The sequence below is a fragment of the Vanacampus margaritifer genome, chromosome 8, assembly GCF_051991255.1.
Source record: "Vanacampus margaritifer isolate UIUO_Vmar chromosome 8, RoL_Vmar_1.0, whole genome shotgun sequence".
In the NCBI taxonomy this organism is placed as follows: Eukaryota; Metazoa; Chordata; class Actinopteri; order Syngnathiformes; family Syngnathidae; genus Vanacampus; species Vanacampus margaritifer.
In genome coordinates, this window is record NC_135439.1 from 26,254,989 (window position 1) to 26,274,371 (window position 19,383).

General features: G+C 41.1%; 1 protein-coding gene across 2 annotated transcripts in view; it reads left to right on the forward strand.

Annotated features, from left to right (window-relative positions):
- The window catches only part of phf2 (PHD finger protein 2), a 155,926-nt gene that overhangs the window by 92,364 nt on the left and 44,179 nt on the right, over positions 1-19,383 (forward strand). For both annotated transcript variants that reach the window (XM_077572755.1, XM_077572756.1), the window contains 2 exons: positions 9,771-9,949; positions 15,444-15,751. In XM_077572755.1, the coding sequence (XP_077428881.1) occupies positions 9,771-9,949; positions 15,444-15,751 (487 nt within the window). The remainder of the gene's footprint in view (positions 1-9,770; positions 9,950-15,443; positions 15,752-19,383) is intronic.

Consider the following 19,383-nt stretch of genomic DNA (forward strand, 5'->3'; position numbering starts at 1 on the left):
AAGCGCAATCATCAGTCTTCAATGCCATGCACACATTTTTTCAACATGCCTCTCCTCCACCTTCTGGACCAATTTACTACCAAAACCAACCCAATCGGGGTAGAGGACGTGGACGCGGAAGAGGAAGAGGCCGACCAGCCACCAGACAGGATGTGTGCTACAATTGTGGCAAGTACGGCCACTTCGCCCGAGATTGCCGCTCCAAACAAAAAATTGAGACCCCAAAATCTGACCACTGGGATCCAACCGAATGACGCGAGCAGGAAAGGTCAAGTGATGAAAACCCTGATGACACCAGAATGATCGTCGAGGTGCTTGACCTGACAGTCCTGTTTAGCCAGATGTCCTCTATTGACCCAGCAGTAAGAAAACTAGGCTTAGGGCCATTTACTACAACATTAAAATTCATTGTGGATTCAGGAGCACAATCCTCCGTGATCACTGATCTACCAACAGGTGTCAAATTGTCAAAAAGCACAATAATGGTCATAGGAGTGGGAGGTAGACCAGCCATCCATTACTTTACCGAACCACTGACCATTATTGATGAAGACGGAACAGAATACCCAGATCAAACTTTCGTTTACGTGCCTCGTTGTCCTGAAAACCTCATCGGACGAGATTTGATAAAAGCCATGAGCCTTGTATTAATGGTCGAAGGCTCCAGCATGGTCGTGACAAAGAGAGGACAAGAAACACCAATGCAGATGTTAGTACTAGAAGGAAAAGACAAACCACGCCCATTCTACAGTCTGGATCCGATCCAAAAAGGTCCAACATCAGTAACAAACAATCTGCAACAGATGCCAGAACAAATCCTACCAAATTCAAATTGGGTGCCCCAAACCACGTACCCACTTCACTCCACCATCCGCTTCGCCCCGAACAAAGAGGACAGAGACTTCTTTGATCAATGGTCCCGATTGACAACCATGCGGGCCCAAATAAAGGACCTAATTTGGGACGAACAGGCAGGATGGATGGCAGCCACAGTAATCTTTCCAGATTACATATATGCATTAACCACATATGAAGGCGTTGGCATTCCCTTCCACATTTCACTGGCAAAACCAACAGGCTGGAGATGGAAGGACATAGGATCAAAAATAAGAGATGTAACATGGTCCGAACAACGACTTCCGTGGACTCCATGTCAAGATGGAAGATTTAAACGCATCATGTCATCAGGAAACGTGGTCTGGAGGAAAAAACTAAACTGGGTGACAACATTTGTCCCCAGCACCCACCTAAGTACATGACATCCAGAGGAAACCACGATCCTGGCACTAAAAGACGCCATGGATCAAATACCACCTCAGCTGTGGTCAGCGTCAAAAACCGATGTGGGCCTAATGACCACAGCCACAGAAGTAACAATTGAACCAAGAACAAACTATCACCCACGAATCAATCAATACCCACTCAAACCTGATGCCAAAGAAGGAATCACACCAGTAATCATGAACATGGTAAAAGCTGGAGTGCTCATAGAAGCCCCCAAGGTAACTTGTAACACTCCAATCTTTCCAGTAAAGAAAGCAGACACCACGACCTGGCGAATGGTCCACGACTTAAGAGCCGTAAATCAGGCAGTAAAACAGAGAGCCCCCTGCGTCCCCGACCCCCACACTCTACTCAATGCGCTGAAGCCAGAACAGAAATGGTTCACAGTAATTGATCTAAGCAACGCCTTCTTTTCCATCCCATTGCACGAGTCTGCCCGTCATTGGTTTGGTTTCACCTTTAATCAAAAGAAGTACACCTATACGAGACTACCCCAAGACTATGCAGAGAGCCCCACCATTTTCTCTCAAGAAATCAACAACTGTCTGAGCCTCCATGAACACAGTGAAACCACTCAAATCTTGATTTACGTAGATGACATTCTCATCGCCAGTCCAACCAAAGAAGAAAATCAAGAAGAAGCAGTGAAACTGTGTCAACACCTGGCAAAGACAGGAAACAAAGCCTCACTGACCAAACTACAGTGGACTCAGACCGAAGTAGTTTTCTTAGGTCACATCATATCGGCAGAAGGAAGAAAACTAACCTCTGATCGGAAACAAGCTATCCTTGATGCCCCCAAACCAAAGACCAAAAGACAGATGATGGCCTTCCTAGGCCTAGTGAACTTTTGCCGTCTATGGGTTCTGGACTTCGCCGAAATAACGCAACCACTGGTGGATTTAATTTACCAAGAAGACATCGCCCTGGCCGATCCCATCACATGGACGAAAATAGCTAATGACAAGTTCAATCAGATAAAACAGACCATCACAAGCACAGGCCCTTTGGGCCTACCCGACTACAAGAAACTGTTCACCCAAACAGTGGACTGCAAAGACAGATTCATGACATCCGTCCTACTCCAACAACATGGTACACAAATGCGACCAGTGGCTTACTACTCAAAGAAACTTGATGCTGTCGCCAGAGCCCTGCCCCAGTTTGTCCAAGCAGTGTGTGCCGCAGCAATGGCTGTCCAAGCATCCGCCGAATTGGTGTTGTTCCATCCCACCACTCTACTAGTAACACACTCAGTAGATGTTCTTTTGACTCAAACAAAGATGTCATTTCTCTCACCAGCAAGACATCTTGGCCTAACAGCTGTACTGTTGTCCCAACCCCATCTTACCATCAAGAGATGCAGCACTCTCAATCCTGCAAGTCTCCTCCCAGTGGAGACAGATGGGACACCACACAGCTGCACAGAAGCCACCGAGGAAATCTGCAAACCAAGAAGAGATTTGTTAGACACACCCTTACAAGAAGGAGAAGCAGTGTTTGTAGATGGTTCCTCAAGCAAAGATGAACTAGGCAACACCAACACAGGCTATGCAGTGGTCACACAACAAAAGACACTGAAGAGCGGACGATTAATAGGAAATCTGTCAGCACAAGCAGCAGAACTCATCGCGCTAACAGAAGCATGTAAATTATTCAAAGACAAAGCAGTAACAATTTGGACCGACAGCCAATATGCCCACTCGACATTGCACATCTTTGCCCGCCATGTGGGCTCGACGAGGAATGAAAACATCAACAGGAAAACCTGTTCAACACGCCAAATTACTCACTGACGTTTTGGCCGCTGTACTGCTACCCTCCAAAATAGCAGTGTGCAAATGCAAAGCTCACACCTCAGCAAAAGACGCCGTTTCTGTAGGAAATGCAAAAGCAGATTTGACAGCCAAGCAAGCAGGCCAAGACAAAACAAAGATCGTCATGCTCGCCAACCACAAAGAAACACAACAACACAACAACATTCCAAAACAAGTACTAATTGACATGCAAAACAACGCTCCAGACAAAGAAAAAACACTATGGAAAATGATGAACATTGAACTCACCCGAGAAGGCCTCTACCACAAAGAAGACCGACCAGTCATCCCCCGCAGTCTGTTCCACGCAGTAGCCACATTGAGTCATGGGAAGTCCCATGTCTCAACAGGAGGGATGATATCTATGGTAGAACAGACAATGACAATACCACAGGGCTTACAAACCTATTTTAAAACTTTTTGTAGGTCATGTATGGTGTGTTGTCGTCACAATGCTCAGGGAAACTTAAGACCACAGAGAGGGAAATGCCCAGTGGGCTCCTACCCATTTGAAGTTTTACACATGGACTTTATTGAACTACACAGAAGTGGTCAGCACAAGTACTGTTTAGTGTTAGTAGACTCACTAACTAAATGGGTTGAACTTGTTCCTTCAAAACATCCAAACGCCCTCACAGTAGCTAAAGCTATTTGTAAACACATAATACCAGAACATGGCATTCCACGAGTCTTGTGGAGTGATAACGGTAGCCATTTTGTAAATACCATCGTTGACAATATGGCCATCCATTTAAAATCAGCCATGGTCAGACAAAACAGGAGAGGCAGATCCACTGACTAAATGGTTATGTGACTTGTTTAAAGAACGGACTGTGTCAAGAGCAAATGATCTGCCCTCTACTTCTCTGCCCCCTGCACAGGAAACGGTGACCCCGGGTGACCTGGTGTTGGTGAAGGTGATAAAAAGGAAAACATGGTCGAGCCCACGCTCGGACGGCCCATTCGTTGTTCTCCTGACCACACCCACCGCTCTCAAAATCGCTGAGAGAGAGACGTGGATCCACCAGAGTCACTGCAAAAAGGTCACCGAACTCAGATAAGGGATTACCCCCGGATTCTTGTCAAAAAGAAGAAGAAACAAAGGAGAAGATGACCCTTTTTCAGACATTGTTTGGACTTTGATCATTATAATGTTTATCTTATGATGTGTTATTTGTTCCTGCTGTATTGTCCCAATGTCTAAGAGATTAGTCGCCCGTATGTTCGTGGCCCAGATGTATCAATATAACTTACTACGCGTAGAGGATTATGTTGACACTGTGGAGACCGACACAAAAGTGTGACCCTCATCTTATTGTGTTTTCCTAACTTCAAATTCAGTTCCATTCTCAGACCAAGAGGTTCTCGTCACCGTGCGGTGGGGGAGTTATGGAATTTTTCCCTTTAAGTTAAGGGTTTTCGCCATTTCCTGAGAATGGTTCAAATGTTGTGAATCTATTAATGAAGTAATACTGAGAAAACTTAATTGTTTTAGTATTTACTGATATCCTTTTAAATCCACAACAGGAGGGAATGTGAAGTTGCTTAAAACAGTAGTCTTAACATTATGTGTATTTTAAAGAATATCCTGTATATATTTTTATCTTTTATATTATCAACTGTCGTTTAGAGGCGCCGCTCAACTTTCTCTAATGTTTTGTATTTTTCCATGACATATGAAAACAGAAACTTAACCATGTTTTGTATGAAACGAAACTGAAACTTAACTGTAATAAAAGCGACGAGGTGGCCGGGGGAGGAGAGAGAGTCGGACGGAGCCGAGCGTGAGTTAAGGTCTTGCGTCTCCTCTCCTCTCCCAGCCGCGGTTGCAATAAAACAAAGCAACAGCTTCTGCCTCCTTTTTCCTTGGTGCACGGTCAGTAACTAAGGGGATCTGTAATATCAGACCCAATAACGATCCAGTAAGTTGAACACTGTATCGGGGAGAGAACAACTAATGCCAACATAGGGTTGCATATTGAAACAATAGCCGGTTTGGGAGTCACACAAAATGTATGATTTGATCCCATATTTGACCGGCTTTTGGGGGTTGTACACTTTGAACGAAAGACGTCCCTGGAAACTCATCATTCCCTCATCAATACAAATATTCCTGCCCGGTTGAAACAGTTCCTTGAACTTGTTTACAACGTGATTGAACACAGGACGAATTTTAAATAGTTTGTCGTCTGAACTGTGTGCCGTCTCGTTGTCGTTGAAGTGCAGGAAACTCCAGATGAGCTGGAAGCGGTTTCGAGGCATTGCGCGACTGAAGAATGGCGTCGTCTCTATTTCGTCCTGAGTCCAATACATTTCGATACTGGGCTTGTTTATATACCCAGTAAGGAATTGGAGTGCAAAAAACGTTTTGAGCTCAGACACAGACACTGGCTTCCAAGCACGACTCCTGCAGTGTGGCAGACTTTCAGCCCGTTTTTGTATTGACTGACGTGCAAATAAGTTTGTCTGATCAGCAATGTGCTGCAGAAGTTCGTCTGTGATGAAGAGCTGCAGGAAGTCAACTGGCCGGGTTGAATTCAGCTCTGCTGCGGCACCTCTTGGTCCTGGCTCCACAGTAAAGGGGAATAAGTTTGGCTGCCAGCCTGCTTCATGCCAGCCAGATTTTTGGGGATCTGCAAATATACATTTCAATATCATATAATATTCATTTTAGATCAGTGTGATGCAATATATATATATAAATATATATATTTACGTTTTTTCTTGGATCCACTGGTTGATGGACCTTTATTCTGCTCACTCTGAGGAGCGTCACTCTGAGCTGCAGCTGAAAGAAATATATACAATTACAATAATATCGAAAGAGTGTTTTCTTTTGTTGTTGCGGTGTATTGAAAACACTTTTTTTATACCTCTCTTTGTCGTCTTTGCAGTGGGACGTCGCTGTGAGCACGATCCACGATCTATGAATGCACATTCACGTTACACGAGGTGCTAGCAGCGTGCTGGAAAAGTATCTCATAGCAAGTTTGTGCTTACCTTCGACGTCTTCTGCGGATGAAATACTGTCCGAATCACTTTCTCCGTGGTCAGACTGTACCCACTCCTCCGAAGAATATCCATCGGACTCAGGATACTCTTCGTCGTCGTCCGATTGAACGTCCTCGTGCGGAGAAGTGCTCGGTCGTGCACCACGTTTTCCGGCGCTAGCACCGCTAGCCTACAAGGCCTTAACACGCGGTCGAAGCTGCCGCCGCGTCAACGCTGCAACTTCGGCATCAACCTCATTGTCGCCATCATCATCACCTTTGTCGGATTGAACGTCCTCGCGTGCAGAAGTGCTCGGTCGTGCACTACGTTTTCCGGCGCTAGCACCGCTAGCCTCTGAGGCCTGAGGACGTGAACGAAGCTGCCGCCGCGTCAACGCTGCAGCTTCGGCGTCAACCTCCTTATCACCATCATCATCGCGGTCATCATAATGGTGCACTTTAGCACTGGTTGATGCTTCTCCTTTTCCAAAAAATCGATCAAGCGTGGTCTGCTTCTTACCGTCGGTCGCCATTTTTCGTCTCTCCTCAATTCTCGTCTACTCCTCGACGCTCTAGCCCCGCCTGGCCTTTTATACTACTGACGCCCACCCGATCTTGTCAAAAGAGAGTCATCGCTGCCCTCTAGGGGCCAAAAATAGTCCTTAGGCACAACATACAGACTTGAAACTTTCACCAGACATGCGGGAGGGTTTCCTCTACCCGTTTCAAAAAAAAAAAAAAAATCATTGGATGACGTCTTTTGACGTCATTGGCAGTGAAGCGTAGGTTTTTACTTGACGTCTTTAAACGTCAGTGGCAGTGAAAGAGTTAATCTAATAAACCCAAGAAACATTTATTTAAAGGTTTAATTTATTCAAAAATAATTAATGTGCAAAGAGTTCAGACAACAATAATGTGTACTGATTCTAAATTAGTTTTAACATAAACTTAACCTTTATAGTTTGTACTTAAATGCCACAATTAAGTAGTTGGTAGCTACTGTAAACATGTCTTGTACACCACCCATCCAAAATGACAACTCACAAAAACATTTGGATGTAACAGAAAATAAGAACAGCAGCTTTTAATAATCCAGAAGACAAAACTCAATTTCACGATTTAGCAAATTTTGTATTGAATTAATTTGATTTATAACCCAGCCCTAGTGCAAGTAATGCCTAACGGAGGAGTTCCATACAAGGCTGATGTTAAGGTTAGGTTTGAAAAAAATGGGCAGAGATTCCGTCAACGACGGATACCTTGGACGCCCATTTTGCTGATGGAATGACGAATGACGGATTGACAATTACAATGCCGTTCGGTTTGAAATATTGACAGATTGACGATGACGAAGGGTGTCCTGGCTGTTGACGATTGCAAAATGACGGATGCTCAAAATTCATTAACGCGCCCACCTCCAAACGTTATGATATCAATGAAGATATGCATTTGCTCACTTTAATCAACTTGGAAGAAGAGCTATTGTTAACCAATTAGACAATGTTTGAAAATTGGCTTTCAGGCTCGATCAGTTGGTTCAAAATGTTGTACTAAAAAAAAATTAAGGTACGGGTTAAGGATGATATCCACATACAATTATTGTACATTGCGCTGCATTAAATAATTGTAACCCTTTCTCCCCCAAGTTCCGAGACGTGCGAACTCTGCGGTTCCACTGTAATTTAGTCGTCTTAATTAATATTAAGCACATCATACATTTGAAGTTAAGGGCTTTGGAAATAAAGGTCATCTGAGGACATCCGTCCATCCATCCATTTTCTACCGGTTATCCAGGTTTGGGTTCTGGAGGCAGCAGCTTTAGCAGGGAAGCCCAAACTTCCCTCTCCCGAGCCACTTAATCTAGTTTCTCCAGCGGGATCGCACTGCGTTCCCAGGCCAGCCGAGAGACATAGTCTTTCTAGCGTGCCCTGGGTCGTCCCCGGGATTTCCCGCAGGTGGGACATGTTTGTAACACCTCTCCAGGGAGGCATCCAAACCAGATGCCCGAGCCACCTCAGCTGGCTCCTCTCAACGTGGAGGAGCAGCAACTCTACTCTGACTCCCTCCCGGATGACCGAGCTTCTCACCCTAATCTCTAAGGGAGAGCCTTGCGGAGGAAACTCATTTCGGCCGCTTGTATTCGGGATCTTGTTCTTTAGGTCACAAACCACAGCTCGTGACCATAGATGAGGGTAGGAATTTAGATTAACCGGCAAATCAAGAGCTTCGCCTTTTGGCTCAGCTCCTTCTTCACCACAGCAGACCGATACAGAGTCCGCAGACCGATACAGAGTCAGCAGACACTGCACCAACTAAACTCCTCCACTTGGAGAAGGCTCCGCTCCAATGAGAGTTGGAGATCACGGCTTGAAGAAGTCAAGAACACCACATCATATGCAAAAACCAGAGATGCAATGCTGAGGCCACCAAACTGGACCCCCTCAATTCTTCAACTGCGCCAAGAAATTCTGTCCATAAAGGTTATGAACATAATTGGTGACAAAAGGCAACCTTGGCGGAGTCCAATCCTCACTGGGAACAAATCTGATTTACTGCCGGCAATGCAGACCAAAGTTTGACACTGGTCGTAAAGGGACTAAATAGCCTGTATCAGGGGTTTGGTACCCCGTACTCCCGGAGCACAGGAGTCCCCGAAGGACACGGTTGAACGCCTTCTCCACGTCCACAAAACACATGTCAACTAGTTCGGCGAACTCCCATGCACCCTTGAGAACCCTGCCGAGGGTATAGAGCTGGTCCACTGTTCCACGGCTGGGACAAAAATCACACTGCTTCTCCTGATTCCGAAATTCGACTTCCCTACGGACCCTCCTCTCCAGCACCCCTGAATAGACCTTACCAGGAAGGCTGAGAAGTGATATCCCTCAATAGTTAAGAGTACACCCTTTAAAAAGGGGACTACCACCCCGGTCTGCCAATCCAGAGGCACTGTCACTGTTGTCCATGCAATGTTTTGAACTTTTGCCAAACACGCAAATTAATCGCCAACAGTCACAGGAGCTCCAAAGTAAAGGGGAATTGCTAAGGGGAGTAGTTTGTAACCAGGCTACGTATCTGTTGTTTTGCTTTTTATTAGACAGACAAATGAGAAAGCCACCGCTGGTGATAACGTGAGTGAGGCAATCAAGAAATTATAAAAACGGTAAAAAGAAATGTGTAGCGAATTAACATTTTAAATAGAAAAGACACATTTCCCTGGATTGTAATGCCAAAATCAACCAAAGAGAAAAGAAACAGACATAATTTTCTCCATGTTATTATTGAATATATTATTATCAACTGTGGGAACAGATTACTAAACTCTGGGTACAGATTGCTAAATTTTGGGTACAGATTAATAAACTGTGGGACGATGTACAGATTAGTAAAATGTGGGTACGGATTAGATAAAAAAAAAAATCCTACCCTGGCACCACAGGGGCTCTGTAGTTTTCATTTATTTCTATATTGCATTATATTTCTTTTTAACCACATGCTGGTTTAAATAAATAAAAAAAAGAAAAGAAAAAGGACCATTTTAATTGCATTTCCTTTACCTCAATTTATGAACTTTTCAAGTTACAACCGCGCTCACAGAGCCAATTAAGTTTGTAAATTGCAGTTTCACAATATTTGTTTTGAGTGTCTGTTTACTTAGTATTTGTTTTTGTTTTTCTAGAATCAGATTGCTGATTCTTCAGATGAAGAAACTCTACATATAGACACAAACACCAAGCCCGAGGGTAAATGCTGCACCTTAAACACAAAAATAAATAATAAAAGTGGCAATGTGGCAGGTATTCTTGACCTACTGCAGGCCAGCAAGCAAGTGGGTGGAATTGACTACAGCACCAACAGGTAGGCATACCTCAGTTGGTTTTCTTTAGTTTTTTTCCTGCTACTTTACTTGCTGTCTTTGTAAACTTGTGCACCTTTTACACTTGCGTTCCTAACTTCGCTAGAAGGCTACTGTAATGAATATGTCCTATATTAACGGTTACTTCTTTTTTTTACAGAAACAACCCCAAATAACAAATAAAATATATTTAATGTATCCCAAGTAATAAAATGTATTATTTTTGCTGATGATACTAATATTTTTTATAGTAGTGACAATTTATAATATAAGAGCTCATAACTACAATGAACCACAAACTATGCATATTGAAAAAAATTGATTGACAAAAATAAATTATCCTTAAATATAAGCAAAACTAAAGTGATCCTGTTTGGTAATCGAATAATACATCCTGGATTACAAATAAATATTGATGGTGCGCCAATTGAAAGTCTGATTGAAAATAAATTTTTGGAGTAATAATTAAAACAGACTCCTATGGGGTAGATGCCACGGACTTCCGACTTCCAGGTTTTACACATCAGCGCCTTTTCCGGCCACTGCTGGCCGCGTTCCAACACTCGCACACCCACCCCTGCACCCGCCAACCACGCGCTCCCACTCATCTGAAATGCTTCGGACACTGAGACAGACACTACTCACTCGCAGCCTCGCACCAATCGACGGGAACGCGCAACCGAGGGACACAAAGGCGGAAGCGCAAGTACTGGGACGTGGCCCCCACGTCGCAAACTGGAAACGAAAACAAAGTTGCTAGGTGAAAACCCGGAAGCCAGAAGTCCCGCCTCCTTTGTGGCATATAGTCCATTGGACTTTCTTTTGCTCTATCTTTTTTGTTTTTCTACTTGTGGAACCTGACATTGACCGTGTGCTTTGTTATTGCCTGAAACAAAAATAAAAATGAATGAAATATGAATTAATATTCAAATTGACATGGCAATGTAATAGAATGTAATTTTAGAATCGCAAATACAACAATTTGGGGGAATTTTACATCTTAATCTAGCTGAAACTCTCTCCATATTATATACTACACACTATATCAATCCATTCATTTATTGTTGGTATATCTCTCTTCAACCATTCCTTACCCCCATTCTCATACGCTAACAACAAAATTCTCAATAATCATTTTTCTTGTAGCGATTATTTGGGTTGCCTTAATGTCTTATGAGAAATTTAGACGGTACTGAGGGGAGTTGTAATTTCCTCAGCAACGTCTGGGGGCACCACATTGACTTTGCTTGTTTGTTGGAGCAAAATAAACGATAAAAATCCTATTAAGTATTCATAATCTGAAGTTGCTACTTTAGTTAATCATGGAGTTCTTTGCTTTAATAAGATAATTACTAATCCACTCAAACACAAATGATTCAGCAGAAATTGAATTTCTAGACAACAAATGTATTTAGTAAACACACCCATATATCAGTTACAGCCAGATTTCAATGAAGGCGCACTTGCGGACTGGTTCAAGTCATTAAATGGCCAAATATACCTAGAGAAAATTTTATCACACTCTTTAAAGAAGCGTGTAGGTTTTTTAATTGGTATAAAGTAAAATAAATATAAAAATATTGGTAGAAGATTAATTTTAATTAATTCAATTTGAGAAGTAATACTTAAATAGGGGATTAAATTCCGTCTATTAATATGCAAAATTAGAATTTTTTTTGAGTGGACTATAGTTAAGTTATTCTAATTTTGACAAATCAATAGGTAAAAAAATACCCACATTTTGACAAACTTCTTATCTCAATCCAATTCATATTTTAGCAGATGCTGGGGAAGATTATAGAACCTGTGTTTTTTGAACATTTAATTATAAACCGATTATGACCCATATTCCTCTAATACGGACATCAACTCGGGTAGTGAATCAGTTGGATTAGAAAGATAAAGAACATCATCAGCAATCAAAGCCAGTTTTTGTTCACCCGCTGGCACTTTCATACCTGTGATCTTGTTATTTTGCCTTATCCATTGTGCCAGCGGTTCTATGAAAATCGAAAATAAGAGTGGGCTTAATGGACACTGGACAGCCCTGTCTTGATGACCTTTGAAGTACAATCTCTAGTTCTTAATATAGAGATCATGAGTGGAATGTGAGCATTCCATTTATGGTCTCACGAGCAGACGGCTGAATGTCTACTATTAAGATTTGTACATATCTCCAAGTATAATTGGATGCCATCAAATAGCCACTTTATTTCATAATGTTCTTGACCATGCTAAGGCTTTGGTTGAATTATTCCATGCAACACAATAAATAATATTTATATATATTTATTTCCACACTACTCATACAGATAAAAATCATGGTTAAAATAATACAGGTACCATACAAATAGAGACAGAACAGTCAGAAAAGTGAAACACGAATTAAGGAGAGAAAACAAAATTCTAAAACATTAGAATGATGCTTGAGTCTGGGCTTAAAAATAATTGGATGACTGACTGTGTGCAATAAAAAACTTGAGATTCTAGAGTTAGCTAGTTAGAGGTAATTTAGACATCGCAATTTTAAATCATCAACTCTGCACATGATGGTAATCTTGCAGTTGCTGAACTAATGTGTCAGAGTTGGTTCTGTATTCTCAGAATGGACATTGAGACATGAATTTCACCCTTTGGCTTGTAGCTCGTGACACAGTAGGACTCACGCTTTTGGGGAGGTCACATATAAATCAACACAAGGTTTGTACAAGTATGTGTTTTGTAAAAAAATAAAAAATATATTTTATTTCAAAAAGAACCTTAATATCACATTGCAAAAGCAATCATACAAGCAGGAAACCCCCATCAGGAGCAGTGGATAAATCCAGAGCATCCCAGCCGTGGAGCAGTGAGTAAAGCAGGGAGTAGGAGAGAGGACAAATAACTCTAATCCCTTTTAACTCTTGAAGGCACCTTGGGATGAACCACCCCACCCCACCCCCCATAGTCTACAGATGGTTCAATTTAAAGGGGCTAAATTTTGTCCAGCTAGCTTTTACTACAGTTTTTATTTCTTAAACTTACATTGTTAAAAGCAGCAAACTGTATTTTCTTGTCTAGAAGCAAAGTTAAATGGGGTAAAAAAAAGAAAAGAAAAAGATCTACTCTACTGTAATCTTGAGAATAGTTATTGTGCAGACCTCAAAAGAAAAAAATCAAAATTCAGAGCTCAATTGTCAAAACAAACAAATAACACTACTTTTCTATTTTTTAAATATATATTAATATACTGTAATGATTAATTAATTGGGTTATGGGTATTGTTGGTTGATACACGTTATGTTCCGTTTTGCTAAGCATTGCTGTTTCTGAGTGTCTTTGAATGCATCATATGACTTAATGAGGGGGGTATGAGTTGAATGTGCTGACGTAAGAGAGGGCCTTCGGTTGTGTGTACTTTTCGTCTCAGGCTGCTATTGTCCTATTTGGCCCACAGTAGCCGTATTTGTGATTTGTAATAAAAGGTGGGATGAACAGCTCAGCTCCTGATGTCATTTCTGGTTGATGAAGGGCATAGTGTACCGTAACTCAAGTTGTTTTTTCTCCACAGTCCAGACATTTCTTATTTTTTCACCCTTTTGCTGTGCAAAGTTGGATACACTTCGCTATGACATGGTTGCAGCCAGACGTCTATCAAAGTGTACACAATCACTCAAGCACTTAATTCTGTCAAAATTTTGATGGGTGTAACGTCACACATTAAGCCCCCTTTTGGGCAAATGCCAAAAGATGATGTCATACTTCCGGCCACCGTCACTTGTGCCAAATATGGGCATGTTACCAGTCCAGCCCACCACCATATATGCGCTTTCCTATTACCTCACTGGTCACGCCTCTTTGGGCCATGTGCCTAAGGATGATGTAATGTTGACCCCACCTTTTTTGCTTTAATATGGCTTTCCTATGACATCATCCTTCCTTGAGAACAAGTTGGTACATGTTCTGGCAAAGGGGTGACTGATGTAATTTTGACCCCACAATCGGCCTACTGTTCTCATTCAACACCATGTCTACTGTGTACAGCAAACGGCGACGTTCAGATTAATATTTGTTGATGGGTGGAGAGGGTAGGCTGATGAAAACAGACTGGCCATTTGCGAAGTTCCCAACGATGTCTGGTCGTATTGTTCACGACTCATGTGATGTAAAGTTCCTTGTTGCACTCCCCTTGTCACGATTCGGAGTGGAGGACCCAAATGCAGGGAGGCAGGAGAACCACGGCAGGGATGCATGTTATACTGAAAACGATTTATTTAACAGAAACCACTAACAGGTGTACTGGGTGAACAAAACCACCAAAGATCTGAAAAGGCCAAAAATCAAAGTAACATCAAAACACCAGTGGTGACAGCGACAATGATCCAACACCGGCAGAGGGGAGACAGGAGACTATATACACACACACACCAACGACACAACAAGACACACCTGGAGCAAGACACAATTGGCTGAGGGCACGGATTGGTTGACACGAGGAAGGGCAGGATTACACTCAACAAGACCAAGGGAGACACACAACCAAAAACAGAAACCAAACATGACACCCCTCCCAACTGTTTTAAAAACAACAGTTTTAATCATGTTTGGAATGGCGACTATGATTTAGAAATGGTGGTCCACTACTCCTGAATGAATGGAATGGAAACACAGACATCTTTTTCTTCTTCTACTTCTTCATTTTTTCATTTCTTCGATGCTCTTTTGGCAATTGTCAAATACCTCTGATGCATTACCACCACCTTCTTCCCGCTGGCGGTAATGCACCAAAAGTATTTCAGTCAACATGATTAGGTTATAGGAATTTTAGGTGCCAAGCTCAAATTTTAAAGGGATACTTGACTCGAGCCATTTTCAGCAGTAAAAAGTTAATATTTTGTCCAGAATGAATTTGAGAACTTCATTATATTTCATGTAAAATTAATACCTTTAAAAACTACTTTGTCCACTTGCTGTCAACTGAAGAGGACATTACCTGTGCTGAGGAAGTGGGTAATGACCAATCATGGCTCAGTTTGCTGACCAAACCCAGAAAACAAGTGAGCCATGATTGGTCGTTATCTACTTCCTCAGCACAGGTGATGTCATCTTCAGTCGACAGCAAGAGGACAAAATATTTGTTAAAGGCATTAATTGTATACAAAATAATAAATGTTATCAAATTCATTTTGAACAAAATACTAACTTTTTACTGCTGAAAATGGCTCAATGAGCCAAGTATCCCTTTAATAAATACAGGACCAGCCACTCTATGAAAAAAGAGTGACTTGCGGTTCGAAAAATGCGCTAATTTCATTCAAACTTAAAGTTTTTGTCCTTACAGTTTAGTATACTCATACATGATGCAAAATTATAATGGTGCTCAATGACAGAAGTTTTTGATAATTACATGGAGTTCAAAGGCTGTCTGAAAATTTTTTCACAATTTCTCATCTCTGCCAGAGGTATGACTGTTCTGTAATGGCTCTGTTGTTGTCTGTTTCTTATTGCCATTCACAGTCAGGCACCTGCATCTCCCAGCACACAGGAGGCCATTCAGGGCATGCTTTCTATGGCCAACCTGTCGTCATCAGACAACTTGCAACAACAGTGGAGTAGCAGTAATAGTCAGACAAAGAACATATGGCAAATGCAAAGTTCATTGACTAGTAAGAAGGCCAGCAGAGGAGTTGGCATTGGTCGCAGCAGTAACTGCAAGCAGTCTACTAAACACATCTTGAAGAAACCCCGGAGGAGCAGCAGTATTGAGAGTCTTGACTATGATGACCAGGATCACATGGATGCATGCTTTAAAGACTCAGATTATGGTAAGGCCCAAAATAAACACATAGTCCATGGTACCTAGGAGTACCTAGTACCAATACACATAATACACTTCAATGATTCAACATGTGGACATTTCACTGTGATTTTAAACATTTCACTGTGATTTTAAACATTTCACTGTGATTTTAAACATCAAAGACCCAGAATAGCAACTAAAAAGTCTGCAACAATTACGAGATGACTGGAGCTCTCAACCTGTTGATTCTGTCCATTGTATGGACACAATATTCCAGGCAGGTTATTACTTTCTCAAGGTTACCCTCGTGATTGTTATCAATGTTCCACTAGTAATCCCGGTCGCTTAGTGCCTTTCCATGATCCTGACCAAGAGAATCCACAGTTAAGACCGGTGGTGAGATTCAGCCACAGAAGACAAAAGTGGGGGTGAGTGAGGGTAGGAACTGTGCATGTACCTTTCTTGTAGACATGCTTCTCTTTTGTTTTAATTTCATTTAATGCTCATTGACATAGATAGCTGTGGCCAAAGGTTTTAGTAGTGACACACATTTAGATTTTCACTTGAAAATTTATAAATTAGGGCTGGAACGGTTTTTGAAAACTGTTGAGCCGGAATAGTTAAATAGTTTGGTTCGGTCCGTGTGCGCTTCGTTCGGTCCTTAATAATAATAATAATAATAATTAGCTGTGAATAATATACACTTTCAGTTTTTTTTCCAAGACATGATTATTTTTTCTAGAACTGTATACCGAACTGTACCGAAAACTGTGAGCACAAAACCGAACCGAACCGAACTTTTACTTTTTACTCCAAGACATAATTATTTTTTTCTAAAACTGCATACCGAACTGAACCAAAAACCGTGAGCACAAAACCGAACAGAACCGTGGAATTTGTGAACCCCTAATATAAATATATATGAATGTCACTCAAACATGCAAAATATGCAATGCTTATAATTTCAACCCTTATTTTCAGAGACTCTTTGTTTTAAAATTCAGAAATAAGTTGAACTGTCCATATTGCAAGAACATGCAAAGCAAATCACCAACATGAAAACTGTAGCAGCCGTGTCCTTGAAACAGAATTTGAATCAGTGTTGAAAAATACCTATTCTGTAACACTTTATAATGATTGTTAATTAATCATTTGTAATACATTAGTTAAAGATGAAGTCATGAGAACAAATGTTGAACTAATACATTTTAAATATTAAAAGACTTGGAATAAATAATTTATAAATTGTTAGCTACTAACTTGTAAACGCATTAAGAAAAGATGAAAGAAAAAAGAAAAGATGAAGTCATGATGAGCTTTTATATGAATTCAAGATGAACTAATAATTTGCAACTATTTGAGAATTATTAACTAATAGCTTGCAAATATTTACTAATGATTAACTCATGATTAAGAAATATTCATTACTAATCATTAAAATGCATAAGCAAAAGATGAAGTCATGATTAGCAAATATGAACTCATTGAAGTACAGTAATTTGCTACTATTGAAGAATTATGAGCTAATAATTTGCAAATATTAACTAATGATTAACTCATGATTCAGAAATATCCATTACTTATCATTAATATGCATAGGTAAAAGATGAAGTCATGCTGGACAATTACGAATTCATGTTAAAAAAAAAAAATCTGTGGTGGGTTAGGGTTAGCCCTAACCCTACCCCTAACCCTAACCCTAACCCTGGTGAAGTAATAACTGGTTTGCTGTTAGGACGGACTAGTAAATTAAACGGTACTGAAGGAAAATTGCTCACCGCTAGGAGCACCACATGTGATTTTGCTGTGGTTTAGGAGCAAACAATGACCAAAAATCCTATGTTCATAATCTGAAGTCCCCACAAATTAGAATTCCGGAGTTTTTTTAATTAGTGAGAGAATTAATAATCCACTCAAACACAGATGATTCAGACGGGGTGGGATTTCTCGAGCATGCATTCATTTACCAATCTCATAAGATACAGTGTAAAGCACAGCCTAACCTAACTATCAATAAACGGAAATGAAGATAATAAGATGAAAAGAAAGCATGCAACCTAATGAAAAGAAGATAAAAAGGTAATTTAAAATGTGAATGGAACAAAAAGGGCATCGAGGTTCAGAGGTGGAAGATTTGAATTGCCAGATCTTTATGTTATGGAACAAACAGTTGCACACGTGATATGTGGTCAGATTTGCAATAAAAGCGCAATTTACGGGTTGGTTCCAACGCACGGGGAGAGAGACTGGAAGGTCTGTTTCCTCAGTTGAAGAAAAGCACAAAACTATAATCCAAGCTTCCGTTGGCACACAGGTGGTGGTTTCCCCGGTGGCTGGGTTGGAGGAGCCGATGAGCGCACGGCTGAATTTCGTTTGCGGGTGGGAATGATTACGATGCATGATAAGATAATCACATTGTAAAGCATGAGGCACAAATGAAAAAAAACGATGTGAGCTGGAGAAACGATGTAGAGGCCCGAAAAACTATGATTTTTGGCAGGCTGTCCTCGGAAATCAATAACAACCTCCATGACGAAAGTGCCATCGGAGTATGTCGGCCGTCGCCAAAAGTGGCTGAATGCTGAAAGGGGCATAAGATTGTGATCACGGAGGCTTTAAGCTAAATGTAATAAAATAATATAAGACAACTCTCCGCCACTGCTGAAACCGGTTGAATTACGTGTTTAAGGAGCATCGATCTGATTGTGATCGTAGAGGTTTAAACTTGGAAGACGCGCACGCCGCAGTGACAATATTTGGTGGTCCGCCGCCAATACTGTAGATAGAGGGCATGTTGAATGTGCTTGTTAAAGGGCCATCATTTTGTCATTGATCAATTTGTGATTGGAATACCAACACACCCAGCCTTTCACCGCCCCCCTCCCGTGGGTGTAAAATGATATCTAAATATATTACATAAATACAGTATATTTTTACAGCGACCACCTGGCGTAAAATCCACCTCTTGCAACTGTCCAGCATCACCTCTACGACTCGCCAACGTCTCCAAAGCAAGAAAAACTTGCGTACGCCAGCCAAGGAGTTTCAGTGAAGCACCACACATTCCTACGCTCATTTCACTCTTGATTCATCTGAACGTGAGTGGAAAGGTGCGTATGCTGCGTTTTTGTGCGTACGCACCCTTCATACATGAGGCCCCTGAAGAGTGCTTTCCTTCTATAAAACACTAACACCAACAATAAAAAAGTGTTTTTTGATGGCACTGAACATGTTGAGTGGTGGAAAGTAAAGAAATATTTCTTAATTACTTAAAAAAGAGGAGGATGAGCATGTGCAGTGGATCAAAAAATGTTGAAGACGTCCTCATAACATTAAATGTCAAAATAATTAACACATAACTTGGTGCTCTTCAAATTTGGCGGAAAAAAATGTTGATAAAAAAGCCTTTTTTATTAAATGATTAATCGTGATTAATCAAAATTCTAAAATGTGATTAATCTGATTTTAAAAATTATCGTTAAACAGCTCTGCCATAAAGATACCTTCAGGTCGTGACTATAAACATACATGTGAAGTTTGGGATTTTTTGGAGCATGTTTCAAGGAGTTACTACGCATTTTGTCTTTCATAGCAAAGGAAATATGAAACAAAAAATATGATGCCCCGCCCCCGTCATATAGTATTTAAAAAACTCAA